Here is a 20248-nt window from a genome sequence, read left to right as displayed (position 1 = left end):
CAAGAGTGAAAAGATGCTGAATTCTGGGCTATACTAAAAGCGATAAGCATAGAGCCTAAGAAACAAAATATATTAATAATACAAGTAAATCAATCATGATTATTTGTTTATACTTATGACAAACAAATGTTTTGTTGGCTGTAGAGCTGAAACAACCATCCATTCTCTCAGGTTTATGTGGTAAATAGAAATCATCTTAACATTCCATTTAATCCAACAAATACTTATTAAGCCTGGCCTCTGTGTCAAAATGTGATAGTAAACAAGACAGACATGGTTCCTGCTTCACTAAGCTGATGAGACAGACAAAACATAAGTGAATATAATAACTACAACTCACAGATAAGTGCTATGAAGAAAGTGAGGAAATGAGCCGTTATTATATCACAGGGATATCAGAGACAAGAATGTTCCAGAAAGGGAGAACAACAAGTGCAAAGGCCCTGAGACTAGATTCATTTAGCACTTGTCAGTCAGTGGGCTGGGATGGAAAATTTGAAAGAGCAATTCACAGAAAATGGAGATGGAAAGAAAGCAAGAGACCAGGCCCAGCAATGTCTCCTCCTAGGCCATGGCAAGGACTTGGGATTTGACATTGGAGAAATGGGAAGTCTGGGACTGACAAAGCTACACAGCTGGTAGATGTATTTTAGTGCCCTTTATCTTAGAGCCCATGATTTTATTTTATTTTTTTTAATGAAAGGTTTATTCAGGGAGATACACACTCCATAGACAGAATGTGGGCCATCTCAGAAGGTGAGAGGCCCCAAAACATGGGGTGGTTACTTTTTATAGGCTGGGTAATTTCATATGCTAATGAGTGGGAGGATTATTCCAACAATTTTGGGAAAGGGGCAGAGATTTCTAGAAACTGGGCCACAGCCCACTTATTGGCCTTTTATGGTCAGCCTCGGAACTGCCATGGCTCCTGTGGGTGTGTCATTTAGCTTGCTGATGTATTACAATGAGGGTATACTGAGGCCCAAGGTCTAGTGGAAATCAACTTGTCCACCATCGTGGACCTAGAGCCCATGGTTTTAAATGGCAAGTTTTATTTTTTACCACAAAACCACTCAGAGTGGGAGAGACATGGGTTGGACTGATTGGGTTTTAGGTTTTCATATTTTAAATTATTTTTATTAAAAAACTGTCATTCATGGAACACAACGCAAATGTTACCAAAGGTTTTCCAGTGCAGAGTAAGACTCCTTCCCACCTCTGATCACATGATCCCAGCCACCCACCTCCCCACCCCTCCCACAAGTCTCTTCCATGGCCTTAAGGGAGTTGGGTCTTAAGACAACATTCATTCACCAGTATTTATTGAGAGTCTACTCTTTGCTGGGGTTGTGTTAGGTACTGGAGACCTAATAGACTGAGATGGAATCTCTGACCTCTCAAAGTCTATTGTCTAAAACAGTGGTCCCCAACCTTTTTGGCACCATGGACCAGTTTCATGGAAGACAATTTTTCCACGGATGGGGTGGGGGGTGGGGAATGGTTCAGAGCAATGGAGAGCGATGGGGAGTGGCAGACAAAGCTTCGCTTGCTAGCCCGCCGCTCACCTCCTGCTGTGCGGCCTGGTTCCTATCAGGCCTCGGACCACTACAGGTCCGAGGCCTGGCGGTTGGGGACCCCTGGTCTAAAAGACACGGGAAAGGTCTTAAGGTTTGATTCACAAATATAAGGTAAAGTCAGGCCTCAAAGTAAATGAGAAAGATTTTCAATTCCAAAATACTCACATTCTCTTTAATGTATCTTAAGAGCTGTATAGGGCATCAAAGTCAACATTAACATGTTTGGGGCCATGCAAACATGCATTTTGAAGCAATTTTCTATTCTGAATATGAAAACTCCCTAAAATAACTTGGTGTTCTTCACTAGTCTAGCCCTGTTCAATCAAAAATAAATATTTAATAAATAAAAAAAGAAATGTCCTAGATTATTTCAGGAAATCTACATAAGAAAAAAACGAATGAATAAGGCACAAGAATGTAATGTACAGCATGGTAACTACAGGTAATGATACTGTATTGCGTATTTGAAAGTAGCTAAGAGAGTGGATCTTGAACATTGTCATCATGAGAAAAAAAAATGTGTAACTATGTGTGGTGATGGATGTTAACTGGACTATTGTGGTGATCATTTTACAATATATACAAATATCAAATCATTATGTTGCACACCTGAAACTAATATAATGTTATATGTCACTATACCTCAATTAAAAAATAAAAATTAAAAAAACCTAAATTCTGTTTCAGGTGTGCCTTTGAATTCTGTACCAAGGGAATGTATTACTTTTTCAAAAAATACAATTAAAAAAATTAGGGTACAGATTGTTTAAATGTTCCCTTGAAAGTAGGTGGTGGGGGGAGGGATAGTCAGGGAGTTTGGGATTGACATGTACACACTGCCATATTTAAAATGGATAACCAACAAGGACCTACTGTAGAGCACAGGGAACTCCGTTCAATATTCTGTAACAACCTAAATGGGAAAAGAATTTGAAAAAGAATAGATACGCATGTATGTATACCTGAATCACTTTGTTGTACACCTGAAACTAACACAAAATGGTTAATCAACTATACTCCAATATAAAATAAAAAGTTTAAAAAAAAAAAGTAGGTATAGGGGATGTAGGGCTCTGCCTCCACTATGAAGAAAGGCAGCCATAGTGTGGATAAAAGGACCCTGGGGTAGCAGGCAGTAGTCCCTGGATTCTAATACCAGATCCCCCCTGACTAGTGTGCAACAACTAGCCAGTGATTTCTCCACCCAGCTTCAATTAAATCAACCATCAAATGAGGATGAACACATTTCTACCATTAGACTGTGAGATGAAAGGAAGCCCTTGCCTTTCTTCTCTGATGAATTCCTACTCATCCCTGAAACATTAATTCAAACATCATCTCCTCCATGAAGCCTTCCTATACTTTCCTGATGAAGTTAGTGGCTCCATCCTCTGGGTTTCAAGTGAAAGGTTTCTAGCATTGCCCCTACTTCTTTCAGTTTCTCCCAGAGCTAGAAAGTTGTCTTTGAAGTTTCCAGGGGGCTACCCTTTCACAATTAGGAGTTCAATAAATACTTGCTTAATGAACGGTAAATGAATTATACATGTTTCCTTGTCTGCATTTGTATACGTAAAGTGATTCTGCAAAGAATGTAAGACATGAAGTATCTTTCCATTAACAAATGGCCTTGGGATGTAAAATCATCAACAATACAACTACTATCCTTTTTATTTTTTTTTTTTCTGTCAAAAATTTTCAATTCCATCGGGGTATCTTTTCTGTAAGAAAATGTTTTTTAACAAGTCGGCGGTGAGGCAGAGCTCCCTATACCTTCCAAGCCTTGTTTTCCTCTTTAGCTAGTACCTGGCTCTTTAAAATGCTCAACAGATGTTTGCTAAAAGAATGAGTTATCGTTTTAAAGCTTTAAACGATCCAAGACAAACTCAAGCCTTCACGGGCTCTTTCCAAAACAGGATAGAAATATTTTCGTGGGATTCAGACGAGGAAAATAAGTAAACGTGGATAATCAGACACTCCTGTATAGTTACAGGCGGGTTAGTTTGGCTTTTTTCAAAATTTTCCTTCATAAAAACACCAAGAGATCCGAGATCTGGGGTAATTTTCGGGGATCCCTCCCTCCTTCCTCTCCGCTTTTCTGTGCTTTCTAAACTGCCCGTGGAGCACTGCCTTGCCACAGCGAGGTTTCCATTCTGCTGCCCCGGGAGCCTAGTCCGGCAGGAACGCTGAGAAAGCTCCCGAGCAGCCTTGATCCGGGCGCCGGGACCTTTCAGCCAGCGGAAAAGAAGCACCTGAGTCCCGGCCTACCAGCTCGGCCACGCGGCAGCACACGCCACCCCGGACGGTCGGTCCACTGGAACCTGACGACACTGGAACCCGACGCCCCGGGCGTGGGCGCAGCGGAGCATAATAGCTGACGTACCGCCTCGCCGCGAGGCCTGGCGGAGAGGAGGAAGTTGAGGGCGCTGACGCAGCTGGGGGAACTTTGGCTCGATGGTACCTTCCTGTCCGCGACTCCGCCCCCGCCAGAGGGGCTAGGCTTTGGAATTCAAGATGGAGTCGCTGAGTCGAGCTGGGCAAGAGATGAGCCTAGCGGCCTTGAAGCAACACGACCCCTACATCACCAGCATCGCAGACCTCACGGGCCAGGTCGCACTGTACACCTTCTGCCCCAAGGCCAACCAGTGGGTGAGTGCAGCCAGGCCGCTGAAGTCGCCCGCCCGGCCGCCGCCTCTTAAAGGGGCCGCGCGGACCGTCCTGGGTGGGGGCCGATGAGGGAGGCCAGGGCGGCAGGGGCGAGGCCAGGAACTGGAGAAGAGTCCGGCTGGCGCCTGAGGGGTGTCGGCGGAGCCGAGGATTGGGCGAGAGGAGCGAGAGAAGTAGGTCCAAACATCCGGGGGAAAAGCTGATAGAGGGGAGGGTCGGAAGAGGATCAGTCCCATGGGGTCCGGTTCGAGGATGTGGGCGACTTGCCTTTTTTGCAGGTGTGTTAGAGCATATGAGACCGGTGGAGTCATAAAGATGCCTGAAAGATTGTGTTTGAAGCTTTGAGGGTTATTAGATCAAGTATATATACATAATCTATAAAATAAACACTCCTTCTCTCCCCCCAATAGACACATAAATAAGAGCTCCCTTCTCAGAGGTCATTTGGATTTAGAGCTTGAAATCCAGTTAGTTTCAATTCTTGGAAGAGAGGGGTTGGGGATAAGTCCCGCATTTATCGAACTACACTGTATTTCCAGAGTTTGGAAAAGATTTCAAGGCACTTAGGAAAATGACTTCCATGTTAATTGGATTACCTTGAAACCTGTGGAAAAGAGACACTGTGTCTGTTTCAGCTATGCTGCTGGTGATGTCACCTCTGAATGCTCCCATCAGACTAAGTACTTTTTGTCTTTTTTGCACGGGAGAGGATCCGAAAAGTTGCATTCAGTTTGTTCACTGACTTGTTAGCCCTTTTGAAGCTTCGTCCGTTGTTTAAATAACATAATTAGGGAATTTCCTGGCGGTCCAGTGGTTAGGACTCTGCACTTCCACTGCAGGGTCCCCAGGTTCGATCCCTGGTCGGGGAACTAAGATCTCACAAGCCGCGCAAGCGGCCAAATAAATAAAGATAACAATTTCCCTTTAAAAAAAAATTGAACCTTCTTGATTAACTCATTCAGCTATATAGGCTTTACTTAGAAAGTAATCCGTAAATGTTTGTTGGATCGAATTAATGATTGACGTTCACGTTTCAGTAAGAATTGAAATCTTTATACTAACAAAACTGAAAGATTCTTATCGTAGTATGTCCTTTACAACATAGTGCAGATACATAGGTTATATTTAATTAGTAATTTTGTGAAAAATCATTTGGCATTTATAAACAGTTAATTCATATAAAGAGAGTTTTCAAAGTCATCTTGCTTTACTTTATCTTCTTTCCTTCACCTCCTGGAAGAGAAGGAGGTATGGGAACCTAAAGAGAACAAAATTATAGATTTTTTTTTAAGTGTGGCTGTTTTAGACATTGCTTTAGTTTGAATCGTTCTGAATCATTTTTCATTTCTTGCTCTACGTATAAATTTTTGTAATGTGGATTGCAGACAAATGGTGAAGATCTGGGGCATGGACTTATTATTAACAGGCTTTTATTTCTAGTTTGTCACAGACTTCCAATATTTTGGAATTTTAATTGTGGTGTTCTCCTTTAAATATGAAATACAAGCTATAATAACCTGAACTGAAAAATAAGCTGCCATTATTCATTTGGGTCATGGCACATGGAGCATAACCAAAGTCTCTTCTCTCATTGTTATTTTACAGTGAGTTGTAACTTTGCACAGTGGTTTATTTGGGCAAGTTTTCTTTCATTGTGAAACAGTTGATTACCAATTTCTTGTACTAATAAAGTTTGAAAGGCAAGAAAAAGCCTCTGAATTTTTAGTAAGGAAAAGTTTCATTATGATGTTTAAGCTAGGGCAATACTCCTGGAAGAAATCAAGATGGTAAATACTTTTTAAAATTATTTTTTCATCCCAGCAAATTCAATTTTATATAACTAACATTTAAGTTTGCTAAGTTTGTTGATTATATTAAACCATTTAGGTCCTATCTGGGCTGTGAACTGTAGACTAATGTTTTTTTTTTTTGCTTTTTTAAAAACATTGTAATGGTGTTTAAAACCTAAATATGCTCTTGTCACAGCAAATGAAAGATGATGAGTTGTACTTTCTTTTTTTTTTTTTTTTAATATTTATTTGTTTATTTGGTTGTGTCGGGTCTTAATTGCGGCATGCATGTGGGATCTAGTTCCCTGACCAGGGATCGAACCCAGGCCCCCTGCACTGGGAGCGCAGAGTCTTATCCACTGCGCCATCAGGGAAGTCCCGAGTTGTACTTTCTTAATCAAAACATTTACTTTAAGCTAAAAAAAAGTTTTTAATTATTTGTAAGACCTATAAGAATTACACTAAGACAGAGTATAGTTTCAATAGTCATGATTCTTCAACACAGTTTTAAAAATAACAAACTAATTGTGTTTGACAGTAACTCTTAACTAAATTTGCTACAAAATTTGCTACTCATAAAACTATACCCCCAGTGATGAAACAAAGTGTCCTATAAGAAAATTTCTTTTTTTTTTTCCCCCTACTAACTTTGATAAACTTTAAAGGTGAAGAAATTGCTGTATACAGGACCTTGGCTTTAAAATTAAGAAATTTGGGTAAAACATTTTAGTTTTAAGAAGTGAAAGCTAATTCTAGAATTTTTCTCCTTTAAATTTTAAAAAAGGAAAGGGAAATTACTGCAGATACAGGTGTGTTGCTGGATAGAACATTGCATATCAGTTAATACGCATCAATAGAATAGAAAGAATACAAAAGAAACTGGTAACAGTAGTCTGTGGAGAAGACCTCCTTGACCTGTTCAAAGTGATTAATTTTAAAATAAGTAAGTTGATCTTAAACATGAAGTATTTCTTCTCCATTGGGACTACTTGGGGTTAGATTATGGGGAAAAAAACTAATTGTCTCATTGTCTGTTATAGGAGAAGACTGATATAGAAGGGACCTTATTTGTATATCGAAGGTAAGCTTTTTTAAAAAAATTTTTTTTTAATTTTTTTTTTTTTTTAATTTGATGGTGAACGGTGTCATACGGAGTGATTCAACCCTATTGTATATTTGTCTTTGGAACCTTCCTGCTTGACCCTTCAACTATTCATCCATCCCTTGCTGTGAGATCCTTACCAAGTAATGTCCTTTCTTTGACACTTCCTGTGATTCAGAATCAAACAGAACTAGAATTTATTTAGGAACCTAGCAAAATGGAAAACATTTTCTAGTAATGAATGAGTCTAAAGCATTTGCCTTTCTCCCTCCCCCCATATTAAGAAAAATAGAATTCATTGAGAAAAATAGTTGAGAAAAAGAGAATACATGGACTAGCTGTTGTGTGATTACTAAACAAAAAGTTATCTTCTAAGACTCTGGTTCTGTCCCCTTTCCAGCTACCCCCAAAAGTTTTGGATTGTGTCAGTGTCTGTAGTAATATGTATTTTTAGTTTGAGAGTCTTTTAGAAAGCCTAGATTATTCATAATTGCACATTTTTTATTTTTAACTTTTCTGAGAATTATCATCTTAAAACATGATTTAAAAAAAAACATGATTGGTTTGTAAATGCAACTTGTGTTTTGTTCGGCAACTTTCTTGGCCTACAGGCAACTGACAGGGTATGTTAGTCATTGGAGTTCCTTGTTTTCCTGGATCCCTCTTAGGTCTTGCTCTGACTGGGGTAGGTTCCTTCCCTTGGTTTCTAAAGCTTAGGGAACTCAGCAGGAGTTATTACTGATACCTGGTTCTTTTCCTGTGTGTGTGTATTGTGAGTTATCTTTTATGGATTGCCTTTCTCCATTTCTCCACTAATGGTTATTAACAAGAATTTGTCAAATATTCTTCTAAATTTTGCTGTACAACTTTGAGATCTTGTCTAAAAATACTGATCTTTTTCTTCCTTTAAATGTAAATGCTTTGATGTTACTTTTTATTTTTTGACATTTTGTTTGCTGTTATTCATCTTTCTCCTTTCAAAAAAAAAAAAAGCCTTTACCCTTCACCTACTTCATTAGTCTTCATTACCAATATAAATACCTAGAAGCTCTTCAACTGTTGTTAGAATGTTCGTACTTGGAAAGTGGCTTGCTGGCCTTATTGTTACAGTAGAGTACAGATCCACCGGTTATAGAAGATGAAATTTAGTTTAGTGAGCGACTTGATTTAATGAAATTTATGGAGGCTTACACAGTATTGATTCTAATAAAAGGAGACCAGAGAAACTCTATTTGGGAACTGTGAGAACATTTTATATACTTTGGATAAATATATACCAGGATGTCAGAATGTCAATTTGGAGAGACCTTAGTATAAAAGAAGCCTGGATTTGGAATCAGAAAACCTAAAGGACTCAGCGAAACAAGTGTATACAGAGAAACAAGTGAGAAACCGTAAAGTGTTGTATACAAGTGAGAAATATCTAAAGGATCGTATGCTGAATCACCCTGATATGAGAACCAAGGGTGTTTCTTATTGTAGGATTCAAAGCATTTTCTGTGTAACTCAGGTTTTTCCATAGTTCTCACATTTGATGTAAGAAAAATCATTGTAATGGTGGGTAATAATTATAACCAATCCTGCAACATATTTAAAATAAATTATATTTTTATTGAGCATATGTTTATATGCTATATATATACTATATGTCTGTCTTGGGACATATCTAAAAAAATGACAACCCTATTTGCATGGAACTTACAGTTTAGTGGAGAAGGACAATAAATACAAAAAATGATAAGTGGTGTGGAAAAAGAGAGAGGAGGAATAGAGGTATTGAGTTTGGGAGCATTAAAAAGGGTAGTTCTCTAGTAGGCCTCAGTGAGAACAGGACAATTTACCAAAGGCTTGTGGGAAATGGGATAACTAGATTCTGGGCCAGTGGCCCAGGCAGAGGTCTTTAGGTGGAAACATACCTGTAGGAAGAATGGCAAGGAGCCCAGTGTGGCTGGAGCAGGAGGAACAAGGGAAGAGGCATAGGAGATGAAGTCAAGGGGGTGCACATCACCTAAGGCCTTGGTGGCCTTAGATAGGACCTTGGTCTTTTCTCTGAGGGACCGAGAAAGCTTCTGAGAGGAGGAGGGGTACGATCTGACTTAGATTTTTTTGTTTATAGTTTTAAGTGCTAATAATATTATATAATGCAATATTGTATTCGTTCTTTAAAATGGAAATAAAGAGGTAGATAACATTTCTGCAAATTGAACAGTGACTACAGATTTTTTTTTTCTTCTATTAAATCTAAGGTCAGCTTCACCTTACCATGGTTTTACCATTGTGAATCGACTGAATATGCACAATCTAGTTGAACCAGTGAATAAAGACTTGGAATTTCAGCTCCATGAACCATTTCTTCTATATAGAAATGCAAGCTGTGAGTATCTATCTGTTAATTACAGTGCATATGTTTGCAGTTAAAATTGAGTGACTTTAGTTTCTGTCAGCACATTATTCTTGGAAATTAAAGGTACAATAAAAAATATGGTCTATACTCTTGTGGTTATAAATGAGTCTCTTAGTAAGATCAAAGCTTTTAAATTGGGCTTCTAAAATTGAAACACTCTTTTGTATACAGTAACTTATTACATTATTTTAGTTAACTATACTATTCCATATAATAGCATTACATTATATTCCTATTGTTTGTTCTATGAAAATAAGTTTCACCCTTTGTTTTTGTTGTAACACGTATTAATGGCTGCCCATGCCCCTGAGCAACAGAACTTAGTTTAAGAGACACAGGACAGATACTGATATTTCTGTCCACAAAGAAAGTACTATCTTCGCCCTGATTGTGGTATTTTTCAATCTGTTTATTTAGTTGAGTATCTGTTGGGTATAAGTGCTGGGCCAAGAGCTATTGTACTTTAATGTTAATAATATAATAACCTCTGGAGTAGGCAGGCAGTTAAATGAGCTGAGACTCTGAGGTGAGTGGCGGCTATTCAGGTGAAGAGTGAGGACTGTAACCCTTTTTTCTGCTTCCTAGTCCAGGGTCCTTTCAGGCATTTTATAGACTCTAAAAATGGTTGGGTGTGGTCAGCAAAGCTAGAGTGGCCCTTTCAAGAAGGAAAGCGCTAAAAAGTATACCTGGTTCCTGTACTTCAGCATGGCTATTGAAGGTATGAGTGTTTGAGGACAGAAGACAGGCAATTTGTTTGGCATTGATGGTAGGGATATCAAAACATTACGGTGGTAAGGTGATTGTGCTGTAACCATCATCTAAGGAGATTGCTGGAGATAACTGCTCCTTAAGTAAAAGTTTGCATTTCACTTGACTGGGAGGTAACTGGTATTGGGGGAATGTCTTCAGTATAAAATGTAAAAAAACTACTAGAAATTATGCATCTTTTCATTCCCTGAATGAGAAATGGCAAGGTCTGTGTTGAAGCTAGAAACCCCAAATTCTTCTCTGTAGCTCACTTTTAAGCGAAATAAAATCTGTCTCTTGACTTTTCAGTAAACTATTTGTCCAGATAATTACCTCTCTTAGATGGTTTGAATGGATTTATTTAAACTAATGTTACAGTAGAATTACTTCAAATAGCTGTTTTCTTTATGCTGACCATTCTGTTAAAGGGAAAATTCTGCAAAGTAACACAGATCCAATTTTTTTTTAAGGAAAATTGGTTTAATTCTGCTTTTTATTACCTGAAAATTTAATCTAGCTATTGCCTCTAAGAAAAGTTTGATTAGTAGTCAGTAGGGGAAATTATCAGAGGACCATGGACTTGATTACCATTTAGCATAAGCCTGAAGTGAATCTCATTATATTTCTTTAACAAGTAAAGTTTCCTATGAAGTTGAAAGTGCAAGATGACACAAATATAAGTGAACCATGATTAACCAAAACCTTTTTTAAATTAATTTTTATTGGAGTATAGTTGATTTACAGTGTTGTGTTGATAAAACAAAATTTAATCGGAGCCTAAAATATCTGGAAATATTTCTATAGTCCATGTGTGGAAGAAATGAAAGCAAATTGTAAAAAAAACAAGCTAATGTTAGGTTTTATTTTGCGAAAATCTAGTAAATTTCTCATGTGTTACTTGGGATCAATAGTATAACTTTAACCGCACTATAGTGTCATAGATTGATTTGCTGTAATGATAAGACTTTAAATGGTCAGGAGTGTTTTTTATATTAATTAGAATATTCTTGAGGGAAAAAGTAAACTACTGCTTTTTATCTTAGAAAGGTTTTCAACAAGAGGTTGAAACAAAGGTTTCCTTAGTTAAACAGAAGACTCATTTAACCAGGTCATACCCTTCCTCGGTTAATTGAGGCACTGAATCATCTCAAGGGCCTTACAGTTTCTGATATTGCTAATTAGAAATTCAAGAGCACATCAGTTTGCTTTCAGACCAGAGAAAAGCCTGAAAAGGTCAAGCACAATACAGTGGATATATTAGAAACAGTCCAGAGGAGGAGTTTGGGGAAAGTATTTAAAGGAATAGCTGTATCAGGGAGAAGTGACAAGGCAGCATAAAGTGATTCTGGGAGTGTTAAGGCCTCTCTTGAGTATATGTTTTGTCTACCTAGTCTTAAAAGTAAAAAGTAGTCTTGTCAGGTCAGCAAGCTATTGAGTTGTTTAGGGATTGTTCTTTAAATAAAAAGTTAATTAGTGTCTGATTGTGTATACAGGTAATTGTACATGATTCTGTAGCTGCTCTTCTGTTGTTTTCTTTTGGAAAATACCCCCAAGACACCTGACCCATTTTACTCAAGTTACACCCTCAGATCTAGCCTCTTCCACTTAAATCAGTTTTTAGAGTTGAGAGAATATTGAGCTATAACTTTTTCCAGTTCTAAATTGTTTGTATTGCTTTATATTATTTTTTTTTAGTGGTTTTTTTTGTTTGTTTGTTTTGGCCGTTTTGTGCGGCTTGTGGGATCTTAGTTCCCCGACCAGGGATTGAATCCCGGCCCACAGCAGTGAAAGCGCGGAGTCCTAACCCCTGGACCACCAGGAAACTCACTAGTTTTTCTTTATACACTCCCCACCCACCCCAGCTTCACCACCCCAAGAGAAAAGTAAAGTCTTACAGAGGAAATGCTTATGCCCTCCAGAAGCTTAGCTTTGGTGATTCTCTTGAACCTTTTGGAAGCAGTATATTTTTGTATACTGTGCAAGGACTTTGGGCAGCCACAAGACCCAATGAGGGTTGTGGAGACTGCAGATTCTGTAGTTATTAAGCAAAAATGATGTTCCCAGCACCTTATTTCTGATTCCCGACTTACAGATGCGGAAACAAGAGTCCCAGAGAAGTTAAGAAATTTGCTCAAGAGTCACAAAGGTTATAAGTGACAGGCAGAAGTCAAATCTAGGTCTGTTGAGCTTCAAAACCAATGTTCTTTCTACTCTGCTACAACAATAAAATTACTTCATCAATCCACATTCTAGAGCAGTGGTGTCCAACAGAACTCTATGATGATGGAAAGAGTCTATATGGGTACTGTCTCATTTAGCAATCGCCAGCCAGCCACATGTGACTGTTGAGCACTTGAAATGTGGCTGGTGTGGCCAAGAAAAACATTTTTTTTAAGTTTATTTAATTTAATCAATTTGCATTTAAATAGCCGTACGAGACTAGTGGCTACCATATTGGACAACAGAGGTCTAAAGCATGGATCCATGCAGAAACACACCCTTTTGTTGTGCCATACCTGAACTGAACAAGCACTTGGGAAGCTTTAGATTAGATTTTTATGCCTCTCATTTAGTAATTCCTTTTTAAAATTTACAAATGATTTCGAGATACAAAGGCTGCAGAAGATATCCCTGAGGGTGGCTTTGCCATGGTAACACTCTTCTGCGTGGAATTTAGTTTGCAGACAAGAATTCTATTCTAGGCTTTGCCATTTTACCAACTGTAACCTTGGATAAATCACTTAAACCACTGATCTGACCTGCTTATCTTAAGAGAGCATCATATATGTAAAGGTTTTTTGTCAGGCACTTACAAATATAAAATATTATAGACTATGTCTCCATCTTGGACTTAAGCCAAATGATCTTATTAGTGGAAGAGTCATAAAGACTTTATTATCCAGGTTCTCTTATAACCTAGGCCCATAGTGTGCTTCTTTCCATCCCTTCTGATTAGCACCATGACAAGCTGGGAACTCTGTTTACCTTTACAAATATTACATTCAAATGTTGTAATGGCAATTACTAGACAGCCTGAGGTATGATAAGTTGAAAATATATATATATGTTAAAGATGAGAAATCTTAGAGGCTACAAATTTTTTAAAACTCTGATCAGTGGGTCATGGTGTGCTGGAACACACAGCCCCCTCCTGGCTAAAATTTTATAGGATAATGTAATGCTGTGTTAATCTGTGGACACATCTCCCTTAAAAACATTTATGATAGTTTTCATTTTATCTGTGATTAGTTGAAAAATCATAATTCTTTTGCTCTGTAAACATATGCATTACTACCAATCTGCTGATCTTCTGTTTTCATTTGTGAACAGAATCCATTTTACTAACTGGATTATAAAACCATTCTTTGGGAACTCTGAATTTCGAGGACTTATGGCATAGGCACATCAAAGAAAAACTCCTGTCCAACAATATGATGTCAGAAAATCTTCCCCCTACAAACACTTAGAAATGCTATATAAAGTATTAAATGCATAGTATAGCCTGAAAGGGAATGGGGGCATTTTAATGGGTGAGCATCAAAGTGAAAACTGAAAGCCAAAGTGGGAAGCTTGTGTGCTGACACCAGCTGCCAGCTGGTTATAGGGTTCTTGGGGATAGGGAACGCTCTTTAACATGAGGACCCCATTATAATTACATGGGATCAGGAGACAAGACCTTGACCCCTCACGAGGTGGCTCATTGGAGCTGAGATGTACATACCAACGTTCACCCAGGTGCCCTAATGAGTTATATATTAATAAATTAGAAAGATATCAGGGATATCCCCACGAACCTAGGGAGATGACAGGCAAGCTAATCTACCTCAATCTAGGCTATGAGTTGGAGGGAAAATGTCTCCCCTGAAAATTGTAACCATGAGCTCTCTCATACAGATTTGAGATTCAAGTTATATCATTCATTTGGTATAATTTCTTACCCAGGCCAAAAAATTAACATAAAATTGATCGTCAACTGTTGAGTACTCTAGAACACATGGCAAAAGCAAATACAAAACTTTTCTAGAGAGAAATATTCTTAATCCAGATTGCCCAGGCATCTTATTGACAAGCCTCGTGGTCCAAAATTACTATATATACAAAGAAATAATTCAGTCAGTAAAAGTTACAATAAAACAAACAGCCAACCCTTCGCAGAAACTTTGGGTAATGAAATGATCAGATAGAGACTTTAATGGATATGAGTATCCGATGTAGATTATAAAAGAAAATGATAGGTAGATTTGAAAAATAACCAAGTAAAACTTCTAGAAATTAAAATTTTAGTTATCGAAATAAACTCTCTACCTGGACTCAACAGTTAATTTATAACAATTGAAAAGAGAATTGGGGAACTGGAAGAGACATCTGAGAAAATTATCCAGGATGCATTCCAGAAAGGGAAAAAATGGAAAATTTGACAGAGAGGATAGGATTGGAAAGTCTTAGAAAGTTTAACATATGACAGAGAAGAATTTCCGAATGATAAAATATAGAGAGAGGTACTATTTGAAGAGATTATGACTGAGAATTTTCCAGAATCCATGAAAGACAGAAGTCTCAGATTTAGGCAGTAAAATAAGGCCCCAAGCAAAATAAATAGAAATAAATACACACCTGGACAGATGGTAAAACATCAAAGGCAAAGACAGAAGCAACCAAGCTTGAGACTGATTATTTACAAAGAGCACCAGTTTGACAGCATATTTAATTGCAGCTACTGAATTTGAAAGACAGAGGAATAATATATGCAGAGTACTGAGGAAAAAACAAACAACGATTCAGTAATTCAAGAGAACAAAATAAAGACATTTTTCAGCAAAAACAGAACTGTCTCCGCAGACCCTTGTTGTATACACTTCCAAAGCAGTACTGTCCAGTATGGTAGACACTAGTCACATGTAGCTATTGAACACTTGAAATGTGCCTAGTACAACTGAGTTTTTAATTGTAAATTAATTCTTAATTTAGTTTAATTAATTTAATTTTACCAGTGCAGTTCTAAAGGCTATAGTTCAGAAATAAGGAAATTGAACACAGAAGTAATGAGATTTAAGTAACAAGAATAATGAGCAAAAAAAAGAAGGTACATCAAAATAAGCATTGACTGTATAAAACAATAAAATGACTAGTTTGAGTAGAGGTATTAAAAAGGTGAATCAAAAATACTAGACAGCAATAATATAAGATAAAAACTTTCCAAACCTAAAGCATCCCAAGACTGAGGAGAGGGTAAATAAATTGATGAACAATAGATTTTAAGTCAAGTGATTACCCAAAAGATTCAGGGTAATCACTGCAGAACAAAAAATAAGATATCTTGATTTTAAGCCAGTATAAATCAAGATAGGAAAAACGTAAACAGAAACCATGGGAAATAGCCCAGTTATAGTAAAATGGCATAAATAAATAAAGCAGTATTTAGAACAAATGTTAAGTGAACTGTACTTGCCAGTTAAAAGAGATTCTGAGATTGGATAAAGATACAGAATTTGCCAAAAATGCTGTTTTCAAAAAACTTAAAACTCAAAAACCAGGAAAGTTTGAAAGTAAAGGGATAGAATGATATATATTAGGTAACTATTAACCAAACAAGGCTGATGTAACTATGTAAATCACATATGATAGATTCCAAGGTAAGAAACATCATCAGGAATAAAGTTACCACATAATGACAAAAGGAGTAAATAACCTGCAAGATAAAACAATTCCAAACCGGTATTACCTTGTATTAATCTTTGTCAGAATTACATATCAAATGTTTAAAGTCCATAATTATAATGGGAGAGTTAAACAGGCCACCTCAGTAATTGACAGATAAGGCAGATAATTTAGTAAGGTTATGGGATATTTAAACAACACAGTTAGGCTTGATCTAATGGACATATAAAGAACCCTGCTTCTAGCAGTTCAAGAATTTGCATTTTTTCAAGTCTGTATAGAATTTTATAAAAAATACCATATGTAGGCTACCCAGGCACAGAAGTTATAGAGGAAAAAGGAAATCTTTAAGTTGAAGGAAAATATAGATGAGTAGAAATTAATTGCAGAAAGTAGGGGCTTCCCTGGTGGCGCAGTGGTTGAGAATCTGCCTGCCAATGCAGGGGACATGGGTTCGAGGCCTGGTCTGGGAGGATACCACATGCCGCGGAGCAACTAAGCCCGTGAGCCACAGCTACTGAGCCTGCACGTCTGGAGCCCGTGCTCCGCAACGGGAGAGGCCTGTGCACCGCAATGAAGAGTGGCCCCTGCTCGCCGCAACTGGAGAAAACCCTCGCACAGAAACGAAGACCCAACACAGCCAAAAATAAATTAATTAATTAATTAAAAAAAAAAAAAGAAAGTAGGAATTGCAATAGAACAGTAGAGCAAATCAACAAAACAAAAAACTCTCCCCTATAACTTGATTGATCCAACAACAACAACAAAAAAAGAGTAAGGAGAGGCATAATAGGCAATACTAGTAATAATATATACTATATATATATAGCAATTAAAGATAGAGAATAAAATAAGAAACCACTATGAAGAACTTTCTGCCTGTAAGTTTAAAACTTGGATTATATGGACAATTTCCTGGAAAAAACACAGTGTAACAAAACTTAGGAATAAATGGACTCAATGAAATAATTGGGTCAGTAGTTTAAAATCTCTTCCATCACATCTTAAAAAATGCTGAGAAGAAAGTTCTGTCCGGTTCAGTAAATGGTACTAGAGTAGTTCTCCATATAGCAACCGGCCTCTGAAAAAGCAGCCATAGGATCTGTACATTTCTGATCTTATCTCAGGACACTTATCTCCAGTGAGGAAATTGTGCTTCTATTATCCACTATTCCTTCAAGCATTTGGTGAGCACCTGCTGCAAGCAACATACCTCACTAAGTATGTTTCTCTTAGAAGGTTCTTTTCCCCAAGATCATTGTCAGAGGTGCTTTGATTTCCACTTCTGTGGGTATCTCTCAGGGTGAACGTGGTAACCTGGAATCTGTTATTTATGTGTGTGTGTGTGTGTGTATGACTTAATTATGACATGCCCCAAGGCCATTTTGTAAGGTAGGTTCTGAGCAATTTTTTTAAATCCAAAATTTGGTATGTGAATCAACAAAAAAGTAAAAGCAAGCAAAACTGGTTTTTCTTTGTTACAGCTAGACAGTTTACAGGATAACCTGGTTAATTGAAAATATTAAGATAAAGGTTTGTGGTACCACTAAGCTCTGTAAAATCGATTCTAGCATTTAATGATTTTCTTTTGCAAAAACTATTTATTTTGTCCTTTACTTTGTTTTTAAACAAACAAGGTGATTATTTAATTCAGATGCACATCTTAATTCATTAATGTTTATTAAGTATCTTTTGCTAAGCATTTTACCACATGGTATATCATTTTGATTAACAGTATTGTGTACTTTTAAAGAATTTTATGTATGTTTCTAGTTCTGAGATTCTGTTTTATTTTCTTAGAAAATTATAAGCAGAAGTCTTTAAATTAAATTGTGTTAGAACTTTTAGCGTCAGAACTCTGCCTTTCTGGTAAAGGTCAAGATTCTCAAAGAAATATGCTACTATATTAATCCCAGTGCTGTGCATATTTATTCCTGAAACAACCCTGTTAATTAGTGGTAAAAATTAATGATTTAAGATCTGTGATTTGAGACTTATCAGTTGCCAATTTGAATGATTAAGCTCGTTACAGTGAAAATGTGATCCACCAGAGAGATTGTGAGGGTATTTACGTGTTGTTTTTCCTGGTCATTTTTAACAGCAATACTGATTCATGAATTAGAAGGAGTATACAGTCTACATTTTCTCTTCTCACCCCTAACTTTATTCTGTCCTTAGACAAGTTTGTGATGGCAGTTTTAGCCAAAAGAGAAGTGATTATCTTACTTTGTGTGCATGTTAGACTTGACATCTTTTTACTGAACGATAATCATTTTAACAAGGACAACTCCATGTTTCCTCCACCCAACACCTTAAGGCATGGATGTCCCACTGAATGCCACTTTTCATTTTAAAATGTTTTCTATAATCCAGAAGTACTTTTGAAAAAAATCAACAAAGCTTCACTCTGTAACCAGCTTAACAACAGCAGATCACCATAACAAAACAATTGAATATAAAAATATTATTGCTATTTAATATTTTTAAGAACTTACCTCCAAAAACCTGTGCGAAGTACCCCTTCGTTTCCGCTTCACTTGTAACTTTTCCTTTATATCGGGCGTCAGTCTCTTGATATAGAGCATTTTTAATTAAAATTAGGTCACTAGAAAAAGCAGGGAAATTCATTTCCATAGCGTTGAAAATGTAGCTGCCAAATGGAAAATTTTAGTAGGAGAAATACTGTAGTGTGTGTGTGTGTGTTTCTTGGTCTCTGCTTGTCCTTTCTCAGTTCAAGGGCAAGACTCGGAACAGTAGAGATGCTAGGTGGCTGCTGGCATTTGGCGCAAATCTTCAGACTTAAAGCACAGTGCAGGAAATTTCCTTGCAAGAGAAGTTTACAATTTGTCAACTCAGAAAATGTGAGTTCTACCTCGAGACTGAAAGAGGAATTTATAAACAGTTTTTAAAGTTACACAGTTCATTCTTTGTGATCTTTGAATCCAGCACACTGCTTCTTACTTAGCCTGAAGAAAGGCAGGCAGTCTTCCCCCATCAGCAGCAGCTGCTGTGGTTGGTATGATTCTGCAATCAGTGAAAGAAGAAGGATCTGTGGCGCTGCATTAGTCTGGCCTTCTGAACCAAGATAAAGAGCCTTGCTGTTGCCACCTTTGTAGATTGAAGAGGTAAAAACACCATGAAAACAGTGACTTAGACTCCAAGGCTGATCTGGTGACACTGTTAGGTCAGACATATCAAAAATCTTTAATGCTTCCTGTCATAGGCCGCCACTTAGTATTCTAGTAGAGCTCCATCAGGTACCTTCTTGTTAACTTCATGAGTCTGTGAACGTGTCAGAATTTCCAAAGCAGATTCTTTTCATTATGACTAATTAATTACTGGCTTCACCCCCTGCCCAAAGTAGTGTTGTCAGGGGAAAAGCAATTTTTATCATTTTTTTATTATAGTGTTATTTTAATTGTAAAGATTTAAAAAGTTAACCATGTATGCTCCATTTATTTCTTTTAGATAATTAATGTTTTCTCTTTCAAGAACTCAAAAAGGAAAGCAACAATTACTTATAGCTAAGTGGCAGAAACTTCTTACTATGTGTTGTATAGGTTTTCATCTTGTGTTAATATAGGGAAGCACATTGTGGAGGTGAAAAATTGAAACAGAGTAACCACTTGTCCAGGAAGATTTGAAGCCACTCTGGAGTGGGCAGAATAAACCTCAAGACAGCCCTCTGACATTCAAAAAATTAGGGCATTTGGTCTTCCCTGGTGGCGCAGTGGTTAAGAATACACCTGCCAATGCAGGGGACACGGGTTCGAGCCCTGGTCCGGGAAGATCCCACATGCTGCGGAGCAACTAAGCCCCTGTGCCACAACTACTGAGCCTGCGCTCTAGAGCCCACAAACCACAACTGCTGAGCCCACGAGCCACAACTACTGAAACCCATGTGCCTAGAGCCCAGGCTCCGCAACAAGAGAAGCCACTGCAATGAGAAGCCCGCGCACCGCAACGAAGAGTAGCCCCTGCTCTCTGCAACGAAGAGTAGCCCCTGCTGGCCGCAACTAGAGAAAGCCTGCGTTCAGCAACAGAGACTCAACACAGCCAAAAATAAATAAATAAAATAAATTAAAAAAAAAAAAATTGGGGTATTTTACACACACACATCTGGAGTTCTACCTTTTCTTCTTATGATGAAATGGCATGTATGGCCACACAGCACCTGCATTCCTGCAAGCACTAACAGTCAGCAGAGCATTGGGTAGGGCCTGCTCACCGGAGCTTCGCTGATCCCATCACACCCTGAGGTCTCTTATACCCCTTCGGCATTTGCCTTACGACCCTGGTTTGGATA

The 20248-nt window shown here is 37.8% G+C and overlaps 1 protein-coding gene across 2 annotated transcripts in view; it reads left to right on the top strand.

The window, feature by feature from the left end:
- Window positions 1–3980: 3980 nt before the first annotated feature.
- The window catches only part of DCP1A (decapping mRNA 1A), a 62172-nt gene continuing 45904 nt past the window's right edge, over window positions 3981–20248 (top strand). The window contains exons 1-3 of one of the 2 annotated variants that reach the window (XM_036868701.1): window positions 3981–4223; window positions 7072–7112; window positions 9380–9507. In XM_036868701.1, coding sequence (XP_036724596.1) covers window positions 4089–4223; window positions 7072–7112; window positions 9380–9507 — 304 coding nt within the window. In that variant the 5' untranslated portion in view covers window positions 3981–4088. The remainder of the gene's footprint in view (window positions 4224–7071; window positions 7113–9379; window positions 9508–20248) is intronic. The other variant, XM_036868700.1, reaches the window with a different exon arrangement.

The sequence above is a fragment of the Balaenoptera musculus genome, chromosome 11, assembly GCF_009873245.2.
Source record: "Balaenoptera musculus isolate JJ_BM4_2016_0621 chromosome 11, mBalMus1.pri.v3, whole genome shotgun sequence".
NCBI classification, from domain to species: Eukaryota; Metazoa; Chordata; class Mammalia; order Artiodactyla; family Balaenopteridae; genus Balaenoptera; species Balaenoptera musculus.
Note: the sequence above shows the minus strand (reverse complement) of the source record. Positions and strands in the feature narration are given on the sequence as shown.